The sequence below is a fragment of the Rhipicephalus sanguineus genome, chromosome 2 (genome assembly GCF_013339695.2).
Source record: "Rhipicephalus sanguineus isolate Rsan-2018 chromosome 2, BIME_Rsan_1.4, whole genome shotgun sequence".
Taxonomy (NCBI): domain Eukaryota; kingdom Metazoa; phylum Arthropoda; class Arachnida; order Ixodida; family Ixodidae; genus Rhipicephalus; species Rhipicephalus sanguineus.
This window is the reverse complement of record NC_051177.1, coordinates 181,064,090-181,081,439: the sequence shown is the minus strand read 5'-3', so window position 1 is coordinate 181,081,439 and position 17,350 is coordinate 181,064,090. Positions and strand designations below refer to the sequence as shown.

The window sequence follows — 17,350 nt, the reverse complement described above, 5'->3', positions numbered from 1 at the left end:
CGTTAGGCGAATTAAACGGCGAGTAAAAATCCAAGACATTTGACCCTTTTCTAGCGAGGCATAAATTGCGATGTCACTTCGCCGCAGCAGCGAATGCACGAAGAAGCTTTACCGCATCGGCTGACTCCAGAAAGCTAAGCTTCGAGTAGTCCGCTGCTTTGTTCGTGACAACTCTGTCTGTAGCACAAGTGAAGTTCAACGGAGGCATCCATCCTGTGCGTATTTCTCATAACAGTTCAGCGGCTTCGGCGGTGGCATCAGAAGGAGCTTGGTGGTGGTCAGATGAAAAAATTGTTGCATATCCGCATGCTGCATAATATGTAGGCTTTATTTACGACAAAACACCGATTAAATTCTGCTCGTTGGCCTCGGTTTCCCCTGATGGCCTTCACTATCGAATAAATTTTGCAGACACGCGCAATTCGGTTTAGAAACCAACCCGACGCCACTAGACAGGGGAGCAAGAGCAGGGCATACTGTGCTCGCCTGACTGCCGGGATGTAACGGCGCATCCGTTACTATTCATATGTTTTAGAAGGAAAAGCATAGAAGGATACGTCTTCCCTCATTTCTACGTATCGTGGCACTTGAATGCGCAACAGTACCGCCAGCATCCTTTTGTTTTGTTTTGGCGATACGCGCCCGCATCGCCTCAACCAGCCGCCACTCTCGTCTGCAGGAGCGGCTGGAGTATGCGCGCTTTGACCGCCAAGGCGGCACTGCCAACACCGCGGAAACTCCAGCGCTGGTTCCCTATAGGCACTGGATCTTGACCTGCAATGTCAACAATGTCAACCAACAATAGATTCGCAGCGTGCACGTCAACTAAAAGCGAACTACGGGTCTCTGTGTCTAATCTTTCTTGTCTCCTTGCCCATTATCAGTGATTTTGCAGTGGGAAACACCGGCGCACACTGCATGCTTCCCCCTCCCCCCCCCCCCCCCCCCCCCACAGGTTACACGTTAGTAGAGCTGTTTCTTTCGCCTCTCCCTCACGTCTTTTTTTTTCTTTGTTGTATGCATTCCATTTCCCACGAATTAATTTTGCATGTCTCTTGTAAACTAAGGTGTACATTTGCTGCGTCAGGCTACCCACCGTAATGGTCTAATGATTATGGTGTTGACTGATGACCCGAAGGTCGAGGGATAGAATTCCGGCCACGGCGGCCACCTTTCGATGGGAGGTGAAATGCTAGAGGCCCGTGAACGAAGGTTTAGGTGCATGTTAAGGAACAACAGCTGGTCGGAATTTCCAGAGCCCCCCCCCCCCCCTAGTGTCCCTCATAATCATATCGTGGTTTTGAGACGTAAAACCCCAAATATTATTATGCTCTGTCGGACTGTCGTCAGCAGTGAAGGCACATGTTGGTTACGTAATTCGAACAGTTTAGCTTTAAACCTCACCCGCATACCTTCTACATCAAATGTATCTGACACCCTGAAAAATGTCATAACAACGGTTAAGTGCTTCTGTTATTGTAAAAGGATTTGTGTGGTTTTAGCTATGTACCCATCTTGCTCCGGTATCTGTAACTTAAACATTACGCAAGTTGAGCTCGCAAAGCACAGTGCTATGATCACTTCTACACGTGTGCTGGTCCTCGGGAGGCAAACCAGCAAGCAATAAATCAAGCACATTATTTCCTCTTGTAGGTTGCAGAACAAGTTAGTGAGCGAGAACCAGCTACACATCTTGAACAATTCCTTTCACAAACCACTATTAATGAGAGATTTAGTATGTTCTTCAGCCCAATGGATTTCAGGCAGGTTAAAATCACCTCCAAGTATTACGTGGTCATCCTTTACTGCCTCAATTTCCTCATTACTTTAACTTCGCAACCTGGTGGCCTATAACAAGAAAAACATAGCACAGTCTTTCCATTTTGGAAACGCAACTTTGACGAGATTAATTTGTTTGTTTCCATATGAATTTGCAACATTTTAGCATAAATTTCTCTTTCACTATTGTGAAGGCACGTCTGCCGTGCTTATCCCAATCTCTCCGGTAAGCAGTACAACTTACGGGAAAGATTTCGCTGTCACTATTTTCGCTCTTCAACCACGACTCAGGTCCAAGTACAACAGAAAGATTAGTCATGTTAATAAGGTGAGCAAGGTCGTCAACATTATTTGTAATGCTCTTGCAATTCCCAAGAAGCACTTTTAGTATGGTACTCCTGCTTCATTGTCAGCCTGATTGTATAACTGAAGCTAATGCCTGAACATAAGTCAACTTTTTGTTGTTAAAGAACAATGAACCATAACTTGCTTGCTTTATCTTGCTTTATCGGCTTGCTTATCGCTCTATGGCTTGCTTTATCGCTCTATGGCTGATCGGTGCATGGCTGTGTAGCACAAACAATTTCTCTATGTTGCTCTTTACCTTGCTATGTAGGTGTGTATGACTGTATGTGTATGTGCAATTTTATATCCCTCGTTGCTGGTGTAAGTGGATGTTCTCAAACTGGTAGCCTTGAATTATTCTTTTGTTTTGCAGTGATAAGTGTGCTTAGACAATTGCAAGCCTCCTTTGATATTGGTGTTTTGATTCATGAAAACACCTTTATTCTAGACTGTAAGAACATTAGTATATTAGAAGCAATAAAACACCCTTAAGGGTGTAAAGTGGTGTAGTCTGTAAGCTTTCTTATTTCCTATCCTGAGCGTCAGCTAAATGAACTCTAAGTTTCTTTCTACATTTCCATGGCACACATCTATACAGCACAGCACAGCAATAGCATCACTTGATATCTGAACACTTGTAATCTAAAAATATACGCAAAAGAGACACTTCACAAAGTGAAAAAAAAAAACTTTTTAATATTTCACCTGCTCACCTTCCTCCATTGCATTCACTTCTAATAATCCAGTATGATGAAGTGTTCAGAGGGCCTGCTTCCAAAGTCGGAGGCACAAGGCACGATTCCCAGTGCCTGTGGACACTCACTAGTTTTTAAAGATGATAGTCTTTCTTGGGATACTTGAACGGAAAAATTTTGGTCCGTCTGTCTGTCACACGATTCAGCCACCCGGACAAAGTTTAAGCACTTGCTAAATGCCCAGCAGTCTTGAACTGGTAGCTGCGTTCATACTTGTGAACACTGTTGATCAAAAAGCAAATACTACACATATTTGAGGTGCAACACCAACACGTAAGTATTATATGGTGTGTTCCTTTACCAGAAAATACATAGATACACAATTCTAAAGACCCTGTGTTTCTTAAGCTGCACTGAAATTGCAACTGTGCACAAAAAAGCCATTTGCGGACGAAATGGTGCTGCCACCTGGCAGTCGCCCTAGCTTCTGCCCAAGCTCATGTCTCCCGACGCCACTGTCAAACGGCGTCCATATCTCATACAGCGCCTCCTCTATTTTATCAATGCCAGCCAGATGCAGCCGGTTCAACATAGAGAAGACGTTGTCTGAGGCAAGGCAAAACATAAATGGCAGAAGACTATCGTCTTTCGACGACATTTGCAGGGAAGCACGCAGATATGCAGCCAATCTTGTTTTTCTGAAGGAGAGTTATGCCGTCCTGGCGCTCATTAGTGTCAATACTCAAGTAGCAGTGATTTAGAATAACAGATGTACTTCTCCAACCATAAGGAACCATGGCTCAACATCGTTCGTGAAAGGGGAAACGGAAGTGAAAGAAGTTAGATAGAAGCTACTTTTACGAGAAATGAGTACACACAACACTGAACGCCAGGTTGGGGTACCTTCTCTGCCCATTAGTGGGTGCCCAGCTGCACTAGCAATAAAACCAAAAACCAATGAAAAGCTCGCCTTTGGTTCCCACTCCCTTTTACTTCTTCTCGTCCCTACCATGCCTACGTGTCATTCTTGCTAGTGGACACAGGAAAATGGACGCTCAGCTGTGTGAGTGCGCATGTGGTCACTGAGTTGGTCTTTCCGCGAAAAGGATGCATGGCAGTGGTCACAGGAAAAGGGACACTCTCCTGTGTGAGTATGCATGTGGTCATTGAGAGAGTCTTCCTGCGAAAAAGAAGAATTGCAGAGGACACAAGAAAAGGGACGCTCTCCTGTGTGAATGCGCATGTGGCCATTGAGGGTGCCTTTTCGCATAAAGGATGCATTACAGTGGACACAGGAAAAGGGACGCTCTCCTGTGTGACTGCGCATGTGGTCATTGAGTAGGTTTATCCGGGAAAAGGATGCATCGCAATAAAGACAGGAATGGGGACGTTCGCCTGTGTGAGCACGCATGTGCTGACTCAGTTTGTCTTTCTGCATAAAGGAAGCATTACAGTGGACACAGGAAAAGGGACGCTCTCCTGTGTGAGTACGCATGTGCTCATTGAGTTTGTCTTTTCGCGTAAAGGATGCATTACAGTCGACACAGCAAAAGGGATGCTGTCCTGTGTGCGTACGGATGTGTCTTGCGAGGTAGCCTTTCATTGAAAAGGATGCATTGCAGTGCACACAGGAAAAAGGGCGCTCTCCTGTGTGGGTGCGCACATGAGCCAAGAGCTTGGAATTGTGAACGAATGCAGCTGAACACAAGTGGCACTGTAAGAGGGGCTTGTCCATATGTTTCCGAAGGTGTCCGTTCATAGTCGACTTCTTCAGGGTCAAACAGCTGCCCTGTTGGCAGGAATGGTGTTGATCTTTTACAGACGCTAGTGAGGAAGACTGCTCCAATGACTCAACAAACAAGGAACCTGCAAAGCCATCGAGAGCACACTAAGGCAATGCAAATTATGTGCCACGGAGCACTGGATTGCAACAGGAGACAAAAAACAATGGTTGCTCTACATCTAAGTGAAGTAGATGATCACCAGGTCTCACTAAAACCAAAGGTACTCTTATGGCAACAGCACACTGACCTAGCAAATTTCACGATAATTTGCCTCTTGCTGCACATGAAAGCTATGATTAATACATGCGAACAGCAGGTGCCAAAAAACTGAATTTGGTTTACATGCCATTCCGGTGCTATATCTAAGAGTGAAATGTCTTTGTGTGTGCAATAATAAACACTAAGCCATAGAAATATGAATAAAACACTGCACAGGAAAAGACCCACTTCATGTTCCAACACATGAATGATAATAAATAAAATATGAGTAAAAGAAGTTAGAATGATATGAAGAAAGCAAATAAAAAAAAACATTTGTAAGAGTTTCAGTAGCATCACGTTTTTGGTGGACAGGGATACAGGTACATTAATGTGAATGACAAAAGGAACTGTTTCTTTATATTGCTATCACAGTTTACACATTTCCCACTAATGTCTCTATAGTCCATCAATGAAAGCCTAATGAGACCAGGAAATACAAACAGCGATTCTGTTTAAAGATTATTTGCTCTTGAAGTGTAAAATTCAAGTACCACAACCCAACATTGTGGTAACCTTATCTAGAAAACCATTTTTCTCAGCACAGAGACATAAAAACAAGTGTGCATTAATAAATAGCTATTGTGAACCAGTGCCTTGAAAGACAAGCACAATTTCTTCACTTTGATGACTGAAATTTAAACACTGCCATAAAATCCATGAATTGCTTCACAATTTCAATCGACTAAGATGGCAGAAAGTATTTTATACCAATCTGAAGTAGCAGTCTAGACATGGTCACACCACCTACATAATCCCAAACTCAAAATGGATTAGGCAACAACATAAGTGTAAAACGGTAAATGATATTAAAGAAGAGCCTGTTGCAATGCCCTGCTGGTAACATCCAAAGCATGCAATTTTTTGGTTACTAGTGAAGAGGAATAGAACCATCTACAGCAGCAGCACAGACGATTCATCAACAAGCTTAAGCAACAGAGTACAATCAAACATACTTTTACCCTTGGAATCAGTCAGGCTTGGACATTAGAAAGCCCTTGATAAACTACATTTGTGAATATTGACACTGAGCGACTAATTCTTCAGTAACTGATCTGAGAAAACTAGTTTCCTTTTCTTAAAGACAAGCTCTATGTATACGTAGGGCAATACAAACAGGCGCACTTTATTTGGCAGGAAATATATAACTGAACAGCTGTGGTAACGCGATGTAGCAGCATGTGCGATACGAATGTCTAGCGAACCAAACCAATGCACTCAGTACTTTTTTATTCATTTTAGCACACTATATGTGTGTAGACTGCAGTAAAATCTCGATGATGCGAATGTTGTGGAGGTACGAAATTCGTATCACGGAAAAATATGTCAAACTAGTATACCTGGCTGCTAGGCACTACCTAGAATGCCTGACATGTGACAAAAAGAAAGACCTTGTGCATGTTTTTATTTATCGTTCCTTAGGGCTGGAGGAATATAACAGAAAAAATACAGTTACAACTTGGCATGCATAATGGACTACTTATTTTTTTATGACATGTTCCTAGACCACCAAATATTTTTACATATTACACGAAACATATTTACAATTTCAATGAACTGGAGATAAGTGTGTTGAAATATCCGCTATTTTATTGAATCACGTATTTCACATTGTAGCCTAATTAAATTATATGAAGCTACTGCAGGCGTCTCTGGTGAAACGGTTAAACCAGTGTGCATGCGGTTTTTTTGCTGACAGACAGACCTTTCAAATCGTGTAGTGCATTGCAGGGTGTGGAAACCGGTATGCCGGCAGACAATCGTGGTAGTAAAGAATGTGAGGCCCTCTCTGTTATTGTGCAAGCAATGTGAGAAGTGTGGTGTTGCTGCTGGTTTTGGGATGCCACAGAATAGAAAGTAGCTATCCTAACATTCTTAAGAGATAATCTGATGTTTTTGCCACAAATAAAAGTTCGTGTAGTGAAAGCACTGCTTGCTCTCAAACAATTTTTGAATTTATATAGCCTATTAATTTTTCAAAGCTAGTCACACTCAACTGCAGCACCACTACTGACTCCATATAAAGTTGTGCGGGCGCTCTGTGATAAAACGAACTCACAAGATTTCTGTTTTAATCGATGCATAGTGGTGACTGCTGCATGAGGTGTTGCTAGTTCCTTCAAACACAAGCAAGATGGTGCGAAACAGAAAATGTGCCAACCAAGAACAAAGCTGTCACAATACTGGTGCACGTGGCATTAATATTCTGGTGTTTCATGACAATGTGCTGTTTGTACCACACTGGCACGTTTTATGGCTTTGCAAAATGAGGTGTGCAGTTTTGACACGGCTCAAATGGCCTGATTACACATGCACTGCTCGTTCATGTGTGTGGGTGTGCGGGGTTTCTTCTGTAAACATTTAGTTTTCAAGTCGAGCGTTTGTCCTGTCTGGTTGTTCTTTGCTGTCTGTTTTTTTTTTTCACTGGTTTCTTCTTCAGAATAAATTCACAAGACTTCTGTTTAACCAAATCATAATGGTGACTTCTGCATGAGGTGCTGCTAGTTTCCTCGAATATAATGTATGCAAGATGGCGAAAAAAAAAAAAAAAATGTGCCAGCCTTGAACAAAGCTGTCAAAGTACTGGCTGTTGCTTCACTTCCACGAAGGCTACGCCAGTGGTATAAATGCGCCGAGTTACTGTACTTTGCGAACCTTTGAGAGCCAGACGTAGAAGCTACAAATGGTATTGAAAATGTGAAATCGTCGAATGTACAGAATTATGCACGAGTGCACACTGAATCTGAGTATCACAGGGAGCTTCCCACAGCATCACTTCTACCTTGAGAAAGGCCGAAGTAATGGCACACTTTACATAGGGCGGTGATAACCGCTATCTGGCATGGAGCACAAGTTATCTTGCTTGTAGCCTCCGAGTTTGCGCAAGGCTGTTTTTACTGTTTCATGGAATGTTGAGGGCCGCATATTGATGAAACATTAGAGCAGTTTCTGTCATTTGTAGCGGGGATGTAGAAGCTTCAACTAAATGTAGCACATTGGAGCAATTGTAGCAGCATTCCCATCCCTGCACTCTGTTTGAGAAAACAATTCCCACGACCCTCTCCTGCATTTCTGCAGCTTGTCCCAGAACTGTCCTCTTCTGCTGCGAAGTGACCTAATGTCACCCATTAGCAACATCAGGTAGCATTGACCGGCTCAATTGGTCCTCTGCGCTAGAAAATTGCACCTTGGCCTCGTGGTGATGCTATTATGGCTGTGCAGTTATCGCGCCTGTCGTATATTTGCTTGACTCGCCAATGTCTCCCACCGCGCTTACCCACTGTGGCATCTGCGAGCCGATGACCCAATCGACATGTGGAGGAAGCCTGCCTCGGTCAATGGCTGCACGTCAATGAAGTAATCACTGATGTATAGTGTTATGTTGCCGATTTGAGGCAGTAACGAGGACGGGCTACGCCACCCCTCTGAGCGGCGGAGAAAGTTAGTAAGGCACAGTGAGAAACAGACACCAGCTGAAATGGTTGTTATATCCCCCCACAGCTTATTAATGTAGTTATTCCAAAATTTTTGCGGCAGCATGGTCTTATCGGCCAAGTGCGGTTATCGCTGAATCACAAATTTTGGGCCGTGGTTACAGTGGATCCCGGAGATATCAAACTCGGGATTTTTCTAAATATTGTCTATACTGAACAGGTGAGAAATCCCCTTGAACATCCCATGCAGAAGTATAGGGCTGGTACACACGTATATTGAACACCCACACAGTGAAACATCCGATATATAGAACGCTGTGCCACGCTGAAACCCTGAAACCACAGTTTTCTTACAAATATTGATCACTTTTCAGCCGCATACTAACAAGTTTTGATCTCTCTCTTTCGCCCAGGTGGTAGAGAGGTAGTGTTGTTGCACTGCGTTACTTTGGTTGGTTGCGCAGTGCTCACGAGTGCACTTGTTTGTCGATGTCTGTAGGTTGTAACGCGTGGCCATGTTTTTCAGAGGCCGATAGCCGATGGCACAAAATGAAGATGAATACAAAGTGATTCGGTGGCCTATTCACAATGCTTCGCATTCCCTGCCTTGCCTGTTCACGCATCATGGCATATGAGCCCCAAATGCATGGCCTTCGAGATCTGCAACTTAGTGACACAGTCGAGAGTTCAACGGAATACCGTCTGGTCAGGTAAAGGCATGGTTGAAAAGCAGGTCACTGACCAATGTGAAAAATCAAAGTGACGTTTCGGGGTCCGTACGGATTCCAAAATGTCATCTTGCTTTTTGACATTGGTCAGTGACCAACTTGTTAACCAAACTTAGTGACATATTTCGGTTAACAAGCACAGCTCTCGGAGGCTATGCTCTTGCTTGCTTTCTGCAGCAGCTGAAGCTACAAAGCCACAAGTGCCATTGCCAAGATGCAGTTAATGCAATGGTGGGGACTTGAGTCTTTGTAGTTTTTGTGCAGCGTTATCTCTTGCAACATTGTGGACTTGTGTACTTCTCGCTTGGCTCCTGATAAATCCTGAGTAGGCAGTCAAACTAAATATTGACCCGCTTGCAGCGATAAAAATTATGACTGGTGCTTGAAATGATGTCAAGCAAAGCACTGTCATGAACTGTTTCTTTGTGAGGTTTGGTGCGAGGTCATGACATTGGGTGCGTCATGACTGCTGACAATGGTGTACGGTACCTCAGTGAACTTGCGACTTATTAGCATATCCGAACGCCATTATTAGCATTTTCGGATGGGGTCACAGTGAGCAGCATCATCGGTGCAGATGATGGTGTAGCTGTTTCTGACCGCATTGTCGAAATCATGGCTGATGTTGCCAGTGCCGCAGAAGTGAGCCCGAGTGGTGATGAAGATGCCAATGCCACTGGTAAACAACCTTCTACCACGCACCAAAGTTTGCATCGGTGTTCAGCATCATTCACGGCTGTTGTGGCACAATGGACGGTGCTGAATTTGCTTATTCGGAAAGCTTCAATGATACTAAGGATATGCCTCGATGAATTTACCGGCACACAAGAAGTAAGACACGTTTATGGACTATTTTCATGCAAAATAAAGTGCAATAAGAAGTTGTCACCTTGTTCTTTAGCACATTGTGATTGAATCGGCACATTATCGCTTGTTACAATTTCTGAAAAACCATGTCGAGCCCTGCGATGCACACTTATAAGCCTTAACAGGACACTAAAGGCAAATAATTTATGTCAGAGTGAAAGCTCAATGCACGACGTCTAAAACGGCAATATTATCAACAGCAGTGCCCTACTTACCGAGAAATTAAGCTAAATGTATCACACGACGAGCGCCACGAGCGGCACATTTTGGAAATGATCCCGATGACGTGAAAGAGTTCGACTACAATTAATCACTAGTAATCAAACTAGCTGCAATAAAAAAACAATTTTCCGTGCATCAAGAGACGTAATAGAATGCCGCTTGTTCGTTTCCATTTGGTTTATGGAAAAAAGAACCTCTTTGGCGTTGCCATGGGGAACGGCGCGCGTGGTTCAAAGGTTCCGTTTTCGCCGAACTGCGCTTCGCCCAGCGCCCTGCTTCGCTCACGCGGTCGTGTCTCAGTGGTTTCGGTATCGCGTACTGCTGCGTGTGTTTTGCACGCTCGTGAAAGTCACTCTGACAGAAAGTTTGACAAAATGCTGCATCCATGTGATGTCGCTGGATGCCCGAATGGTGCACGCCGGCAGTGCACACCACCGCGAAGTAAAGGCGGGCAACGTCGGGCATGGCAACAGTGACGTGAGAAAGACCGCTTTTAGGCGGGTGATTTGAAGTGCACTAATGCAATGTGGACCACTAAAACGTGATTTTATTTCAAAATAAGCACTTCCTTGGAACAAAAGTAGCACTACGAGGTTTCTGGACCGCTTTCACCAATCAACGTCGACTTAATATTTGCCTTTAGTGTCCCTTTAATCATGTATATTTTGTATATTTCAAATTATTGATGTATCCGGAATCGACTGTATTTACTGGCTCTTTAAAGGAAAAGTAAACAGGTTTCCAAAAAAATCGAGTTGTAAGCACCCTTTGGTGCTGTCGCATACTGTGAAAACTAAAATTGACAAGAAATTTTATGTCAGAAAATTTTACCAAAAACACATTAACAAAAAAAGAAAAACACAGAAAAGCTTTGACCTGCTAATGGGCGGCACGCGAAGAATCCAGCGGGCACCCTTAATTGGTGGAGCACACTGTGACATCAATGCAGGGGTCTAGAAGAGCCCAGCGCAAAAAAAAAGCTTCTGGCCATGTACTGCAACTACCTTCAGACAATTTGACAGAGTTCAGTGGGCCCTAATCTGAAACTACGTATCCCGTCCAGTATGTCACAATGCGACTCTACTCTGCTGGTCCGTCTGTGGCTTGGAGTGGCCTTCTCAAATGCGTATTAATTTATTATTGGAATGGCTGAGAACCCATCATGTGAAGTCTACAGGTGCAGCGAAACAGTCGTGCACCTTCTCTGTGAGTGCACCCGCTTCAACTCCGAAAGAGCAGCCCTCTCAGCCACACTAGATCAGCTGGACAACCGCCCTCTCACGGAGAACAAAATCCTACGGCATTGCCCTACCAGGTCTTCAACACTGTAGTGTACAGCAGTACCGCCAGATGGCAGCACGGCATGTACTGCTTCCTGTAATAAGGGCTGCCAATAAACCTGACGTCACTTGTCCGCCTGGAGCCTCAGCTGTCATGTCACTTACTCGCCCGATGCGCTCGACATGGTGTCAGAAGTGGGAGGGATTCATCTTCGCTGATCCCATGCTTGCATCCTCGTGACACGGCCCCGCCGCCGCCGCCGCTGCTCATGCCGAATACCAGTGTTGAGGGCTCCGCCGGGATGTCGGCCGCTCCGTTCTTGCAAGGCATGGCCCAGCTGCGTCCACCGTCGCCGTTCAACTTCGACAACCCCAGCTCATGGCCTACATGGCTGCTGCAGTTCGAGGACTTCTCGTTCGCTACCGGACTTTACATCGCCCCGGCAGAGGTACAAGTGTGCTCCATGCTTTACTGTATGGGCCCGCAAGCCAGGGTTGTCCTCGCGTCGACCACGCTAGGCGAGGCGGATATGAAAGACGTCGCCGCCGTGAAGAAGGCTTTCACCGACCACTTCGTGCACCCGCCGAACGAGCCGTACGAGTCAGTGCGGTTCCACCGCCGTACGCAGCAACCAGGTGAAACGGCCGACGCATTTTTTACGGCGCTCCGGACAATGGCCAAATCCTGCAACTATCCGTCGCCCGACGTCGAAGAGCGGCTCGTCCGAGACCGTTTTCTCGTGGGCTTGCTCGACCGTGAACTCTCGGACAAGCTCTGTCGGAACCCGAAAATGACGCTACACGAAGCGCTGACGTACGTTCGTCAGCACGAAGATACAGGTAACGAGCGCAGAGCTTGTGACTCGGCAGAGGCATCTTCGTTCGCCGTCGACGCCGCTCGCCTTCGCAAGGGAAAGCAAGCGCCATCTGATAAGAAAACGCAACAGCTGTGCCCATTCTGCGGACGAGCGTCACACCCTCGCGCCGAATGTCCCACTCGCAGTGCGTCGTGCAACTTTTGTCGCAAGAGTGGCCATTTCGAAAGCGTGTGCCGCAAAAAGAAGCGCGTAAACGGGAAGCACACACGGAAGCCTTTGGCCAGCTCCATCGAGTTGCATGCAGTTGCGGGAGAGCGCCCGAACGCGAAGTTCGTCGAGGTACTCGTCGATGGGCGCCCACTTTCCTTCAAGGTAGATTCTGGCGCGGAAGTTTGTAGTACCCAGTACGTTTTCCGGCGTCCCGTCGAAGCTTCAAGACCCCAAGAGCGAGCTGAAAGGCCCAGGCAACAACATCCTGCCGGTCAAAGGCACTTATGTGGCTACCCTGTCGTGGCACGGAAAGTCAACCAAGCAGCTTCTCTACGTCCTAGCAACCAAGATGGTCCCGCTGCTAGGCTTCCCGGCAATCCAAGCCTTGGGCGTCTGCACGTTTGTTGACGAAGTCGCGAGGACTTCTCAGCCCACGGGTGACTTTTGTTTCGATCCCAGTCTCTTCCGAGGACTTGAGACGCTCCCTGAAGCCTACACTATCAGGCTGCAACCCAATGCTACGCCTTTCTCGTTGAGCGTACCCCGGCACATTCCACTCCCTCTTCGCGATGTCGTCAAGACTGAGCTAGACAAGCTAGAAGCGGAGGGCATGATTCGTCGAGTGGACACACCCACTGACTGGTGTGCTGGGCTGGTTGTTGTCCCCAAGGTCTCGGGCGGCTATCGGCTGTGCGTGGACTTGACTCGCCTCAATAAGGTGATTCTTCGAGAGCGTCACGTGCTTCCTACAGTGGAGCAATGCCTCGGATTGCTCGGAGAGGCTACAGTTTTCTCCAAGTTAGACGCCACGTCAAGCTTCCACCAGGTCAAGCTGTCCCCTGAGTCCCAAGAATTGACCACATTTATAACCCCGTTTGGACGCTATTGTTTTCTCCGGCTGCCGTTTGAGATCACGTCTGCACCGGAATACTTCCAGCGGCAGATGTCCCGGATCCTCGAAGGCCAAGCGGGTGTGGTGAACATGATTGACGACATCCTCGTCTTTGGGAAGACATGCTCCGAGCATGACCGCCGTCTCCGACAAGTCATGGACCGGCTAGCAAAGGCAGGAGTCACGCTCAACCGCAAGAAATGCTCGTTTGCGACTTCGAGTGTCAAGTTCCTTGGCGTCGTGGTCAGCGCAGAAGGAATTTCTCCAGATCCAGACAAGGTTGCAGCGATACGAGCCATTCATCCACCCGAAGATGTCGCAGGGGTCCGTCGCCTGCTAGGCCTCGTGAACCACATTGGACGCTTCTTACCGCATGTTTCGGAGGTGACTGCGCCGATCCGAGCACTGCTGCTCAAGGACTCTGCCTGGACTTGGGGCCCGGCACAGCAGTCTGCCTTCTCCGAACTGAAGAAGTTACTGTGCTCAGACCTCTGCGTGGCTCGCTACAACACCACGTACAAGACCACGATCTCAGCTGACGCCAGCTCCTATGGTCTCGGGGCAGTACTTCTCCAAGAACAGCCGTTCGGTGAGCGTCGAGCCGTCGCCTTCGCATCACGCTCCCTCACATGCACAGAGCGCCGGTACAGCCAAACAGAAAAAGAAGCTTTGGCAGCCAGCTGGGCGGTGCAAAGGTTCGAGGAATACGTTCGTGGACTCCAGTTCTTCCTCGAGACAGACCATCAACCGCTAGTGGCACCCTTGGGTTCCATGGATGTTGACCTACTGCCACCACGGATCCAGAGGTTTCGCTTGAGGCTCATGCGGTTCCAGTACCAAGTCCTCTATGTACCGGGGAAGCTGCTGGCAACAGCCGATACGCTTTCGCGCGCACCGCTGGACTCCCCTTCATCCAACTGGGTGAACCAAGTAGAGCTCTTTGCCCAAGAGGTCGTCTGCTCCTTCCCAGACATCGTCTCGTCGCAGCTCGAGCACCTGCGTCAGGCCCAAGCCAACGACGACGAGTGCAGCCTGCTGCTCCAGTACTGCGCCAACGGCCAGCCTCGGCAGTCCCACTTGCCTCTCCATGTGAAGAAGTACTGGCAGTACCAAGGAGACCTCAGCGTCTGTGAGGGACTGCTTCTGAAAGGGTCCCGCATCCTCGTGCCGTCTGCCCTTCAGCGCCACATGCTCGAGCTTCTCCATGACGGGCATCAAGGCATCAACCGATGCAAAGCTTTAGCTCGGGAGTCGGTCTGGTGGCCGGGCATCAACAACCAGATAGAAACACTGGTGTCTAACTGCCACATGTGTGCCGAAACCAGGGTGCAGCGTTCGGAGCCCATGCTGCCCTCAGCCACTCCAAGTCGGCCCTGGGAAGAGGTCGGCATCGATCTTTTCCATCTCAATGGCCAAGACTTTGTCCTTCTGGTGGATTACCGGTCACGCTTCCCGGAAGTCATCAGTCTACGTTCAACCACAGCACCTGCGGTCATCAACGCCATCAAGAGCGTTTTCGCACGCCATGGCATTCCGAGACTGGTGCGCAGCGACAACGGCCCTCAATTTGCTGCGAAAGAGTTCTCTGCCTTCGCCAAGTCCTGCGGCTTCTGCCACGTCACCAGCAGCCCCCATTTTCCACAGTCGAATGGGGAGGTGGAACGGATGGTGAGGACAGTCAAAGACCTGTTGCAGAAGGCGGATGATCCCTACCTGGCACTTTTGGCATACCAGGACACACCTGGAGTAAATGGAGTGAGTCCTGCTCAGCTGCTCATGGGTAGGCGCCTACAGACCCGGCTGCCGAAGACGTCGCACCTGCTGGAGCCAGCCTTGCCTCCTTCGGTCACAATCACTCAACGTGACCAAGACAACCGAAGGCGCCAAGCGTCAGACTTCAACCGAAGGCATGCAGCTCACACCTTGCGGCCTCTTCAGGCCGGAGAGTGGGTCTGGGTGCGAGATGTCAACTCCCCAGCAACCGTCTTAGGGCCAGCTCAACGCCCGCGCTCCTACGTGGTGGAGACTCCGACAGGTGTACTTCAGCGTAACCGGATGCACCTGGTGCCAACGACGGGAACCCCCACGGCCAACCCTCCTGGAACCCCAGTAGCGGATCAGCCCGAGACGACTACCACACCTGGAGCTGACCAAGAAGCACAAGACCAGCAAACCGCGTCGCCTCGGGAAAGCACCTCCACTGCAGAGGAACCTCAGGGTTGTGCTTCCACGCCACGCGTCTCACGGTCGCGGTATGGCAGGAGGATCCGCAGGCCGAAAAGACTCGACCTGTGAACATTGTTTTGTTTCGGACCATGAGTTCTAGTGCAGGTGCATGTGTTTTGTTAAAGTTTACTTAAGTGCTTGTAGCGCCGGCAGGTTAGTGGGTGCCGGGGAGGCTTGGACGCCATCTTCGAATTGTCCTTCCTGCGGCGGCAGGTATGCGGTTGCCATGTCCTAGGAAGCACGGACGGCGTCCTTGACTGGCGAAGACAGACGAACACAGGCGTCTTCTGCCTTAAGGCTTCGTTTCCGACGACTGCGCCATTGTAAAGAGAGAAACAGAAACAACGCCTGATCGCTGGCTCGCTGTTCTATTCTCTCCCTTCGTCTTCCTCTGCTTCTCTAGCCTAGCATGCGCCCGTGCCCGAGCGTCACTCTTCTTCACTACAATATATATATATATATATATATATGTATACATGGGTTTAACACAACGGAGGTGTTGTCAACAGTGACATAAATATTTATTTCCCAACAGTTTCGGGAGGGGTCCTCCCTTCGTCAAGGGATCAGTTAAAGGGGTCATGAAGCACCCTTGGGCTTGTTGAAGAAACACATCCTGCGGACAGCTGACATGGCTATGAACTGCTCAGCCAAATATTGCAGTCGTGCACGCCGCATAAAGGCTGCAAGCGAAGCGCAAAGTTGGAGTTTTCTCAGGCGCCCTCTTTTCAAACAGAGGCCGGCTCTCACTCTCGTCGGTGGGTGAAGCGCCTGCCGGCTGACGTTGCGTATCTGTTTCTCCGCGTCGCAAAAGACATAGCATCCTCATTGGCTGATAGCCGACATAAGTCGAGAGCGGCGTTCAGATCAGATGCGCTTCTTGCCACGGGGTGCCGCCACTTGTCGGCACCGCACTCCTCAGTCTGCTAACTTTACACGGTAGCCACACTTGTGCACACAAATCACAGCGGGAGAGCGATCGCTATCAGGACGCGCATTGATGTAACTTCTTTACCCCGTGCCATCCCTCCCTGTGAAGCTTCCAGTGCGCTCGTTGGGACGAGAAATGAGAGAAAGCGCTGAGAGCGTGCGCCAAACCCCTGTAACTCCGCTCATTCTTGACGGAGTCGAGAAATTTTTGTGCCAATTGATTCGGAAGGCAGTAAACTCCGATACTGAGGCTATAAAAATCATTACTTGGAAAAGTGGTTCATGACCCCTTTAAACTGACGTCGAAGTTTGAACTTGCTTCTTGCCGCGTCCCTCTCACCTTCAAGGACATTTGAGAAAGAATGGGGGAAATAGATTAAGGGAAAAAAAAAAGAAGACGACGAAGTCGTAAGAAAAAGAGAGAAAAAGACAAAATAAAACTGTGTATGGCCTAAAGACGTTGAAAGCTTACATCTGGTTATGATCTCGTGTTTGCCAGTTTTTTGTCGTGCGCCGGGCCACCCAAAATTGTCGCCACGGTGGGTGGGACGAGCCTGTGCTGCTGCACGTGAGGAAAAAGTGTCCCCTTAATGGGTCGGCTTTCCACCTTTCATCTCCACCCGGTCCTTGTGAATAGCCTTCAAGTGGTAGGCGAGCATAAGCACTTCACATTGTACCAAGTAGAGAAAAAAAATAAACAGAAAAAAAGAAAAGAAAGAAAGAAAAACGACACTGCACACGTATGGGCCAATCAAGAAACAAGCATGGTCCCAATTACGATTTTGTGTTGCCAATGATACATCACTGATGCTGGCTGTTGATGTTCTAAATGTGAAAATAAAATATGCCTTACGCTGTTCACGCTCGCGCGTATCTTGGAAA

At 47.8% G+C, this 17,350-nt stretch overlaps 1 protein-coding gene across 7 annotated transcripts in view; it reads right to left on the bottom strand.

Moving 5' to 3' along the window:
* LOC125757269 (gastrula zinc finger protein XlCGF52.1-like) overlaps positions 1-17,350 on the bottom strand; it is a 158,657-nt gene that overhangs the window by 101,991 nt on the left and 39,316 nt on the right. Inside the window, exons 4-5 of one of the 7 annotated variants that reach the window (XR_007415197.1) lie at positions 2,838-4,685; positions 304-774 (exon numbers count right to left, since the gene is read on the bottom strand). The exons of 3 other annotated variants lie outside the window; for them this stretch is intronic. Coding sequence is in view for 3 of the 4 variants with exons in the window: in XM_049412705.1 (XP_049268662.1) it covers positions 3,850-4,685 (836 nt within the window). In the remaining variant the exon portion in view is untranslated. Of the gene's footprint in view, positions 1-302; positions 775-2,800; positions 4,686-17,350 lie in introns of those variants that run through there. 3 more of the 7 variants (XM_049412707.1, XM_049412705.1, XM_049412709.1) reach the window with 3 other exon arrangements.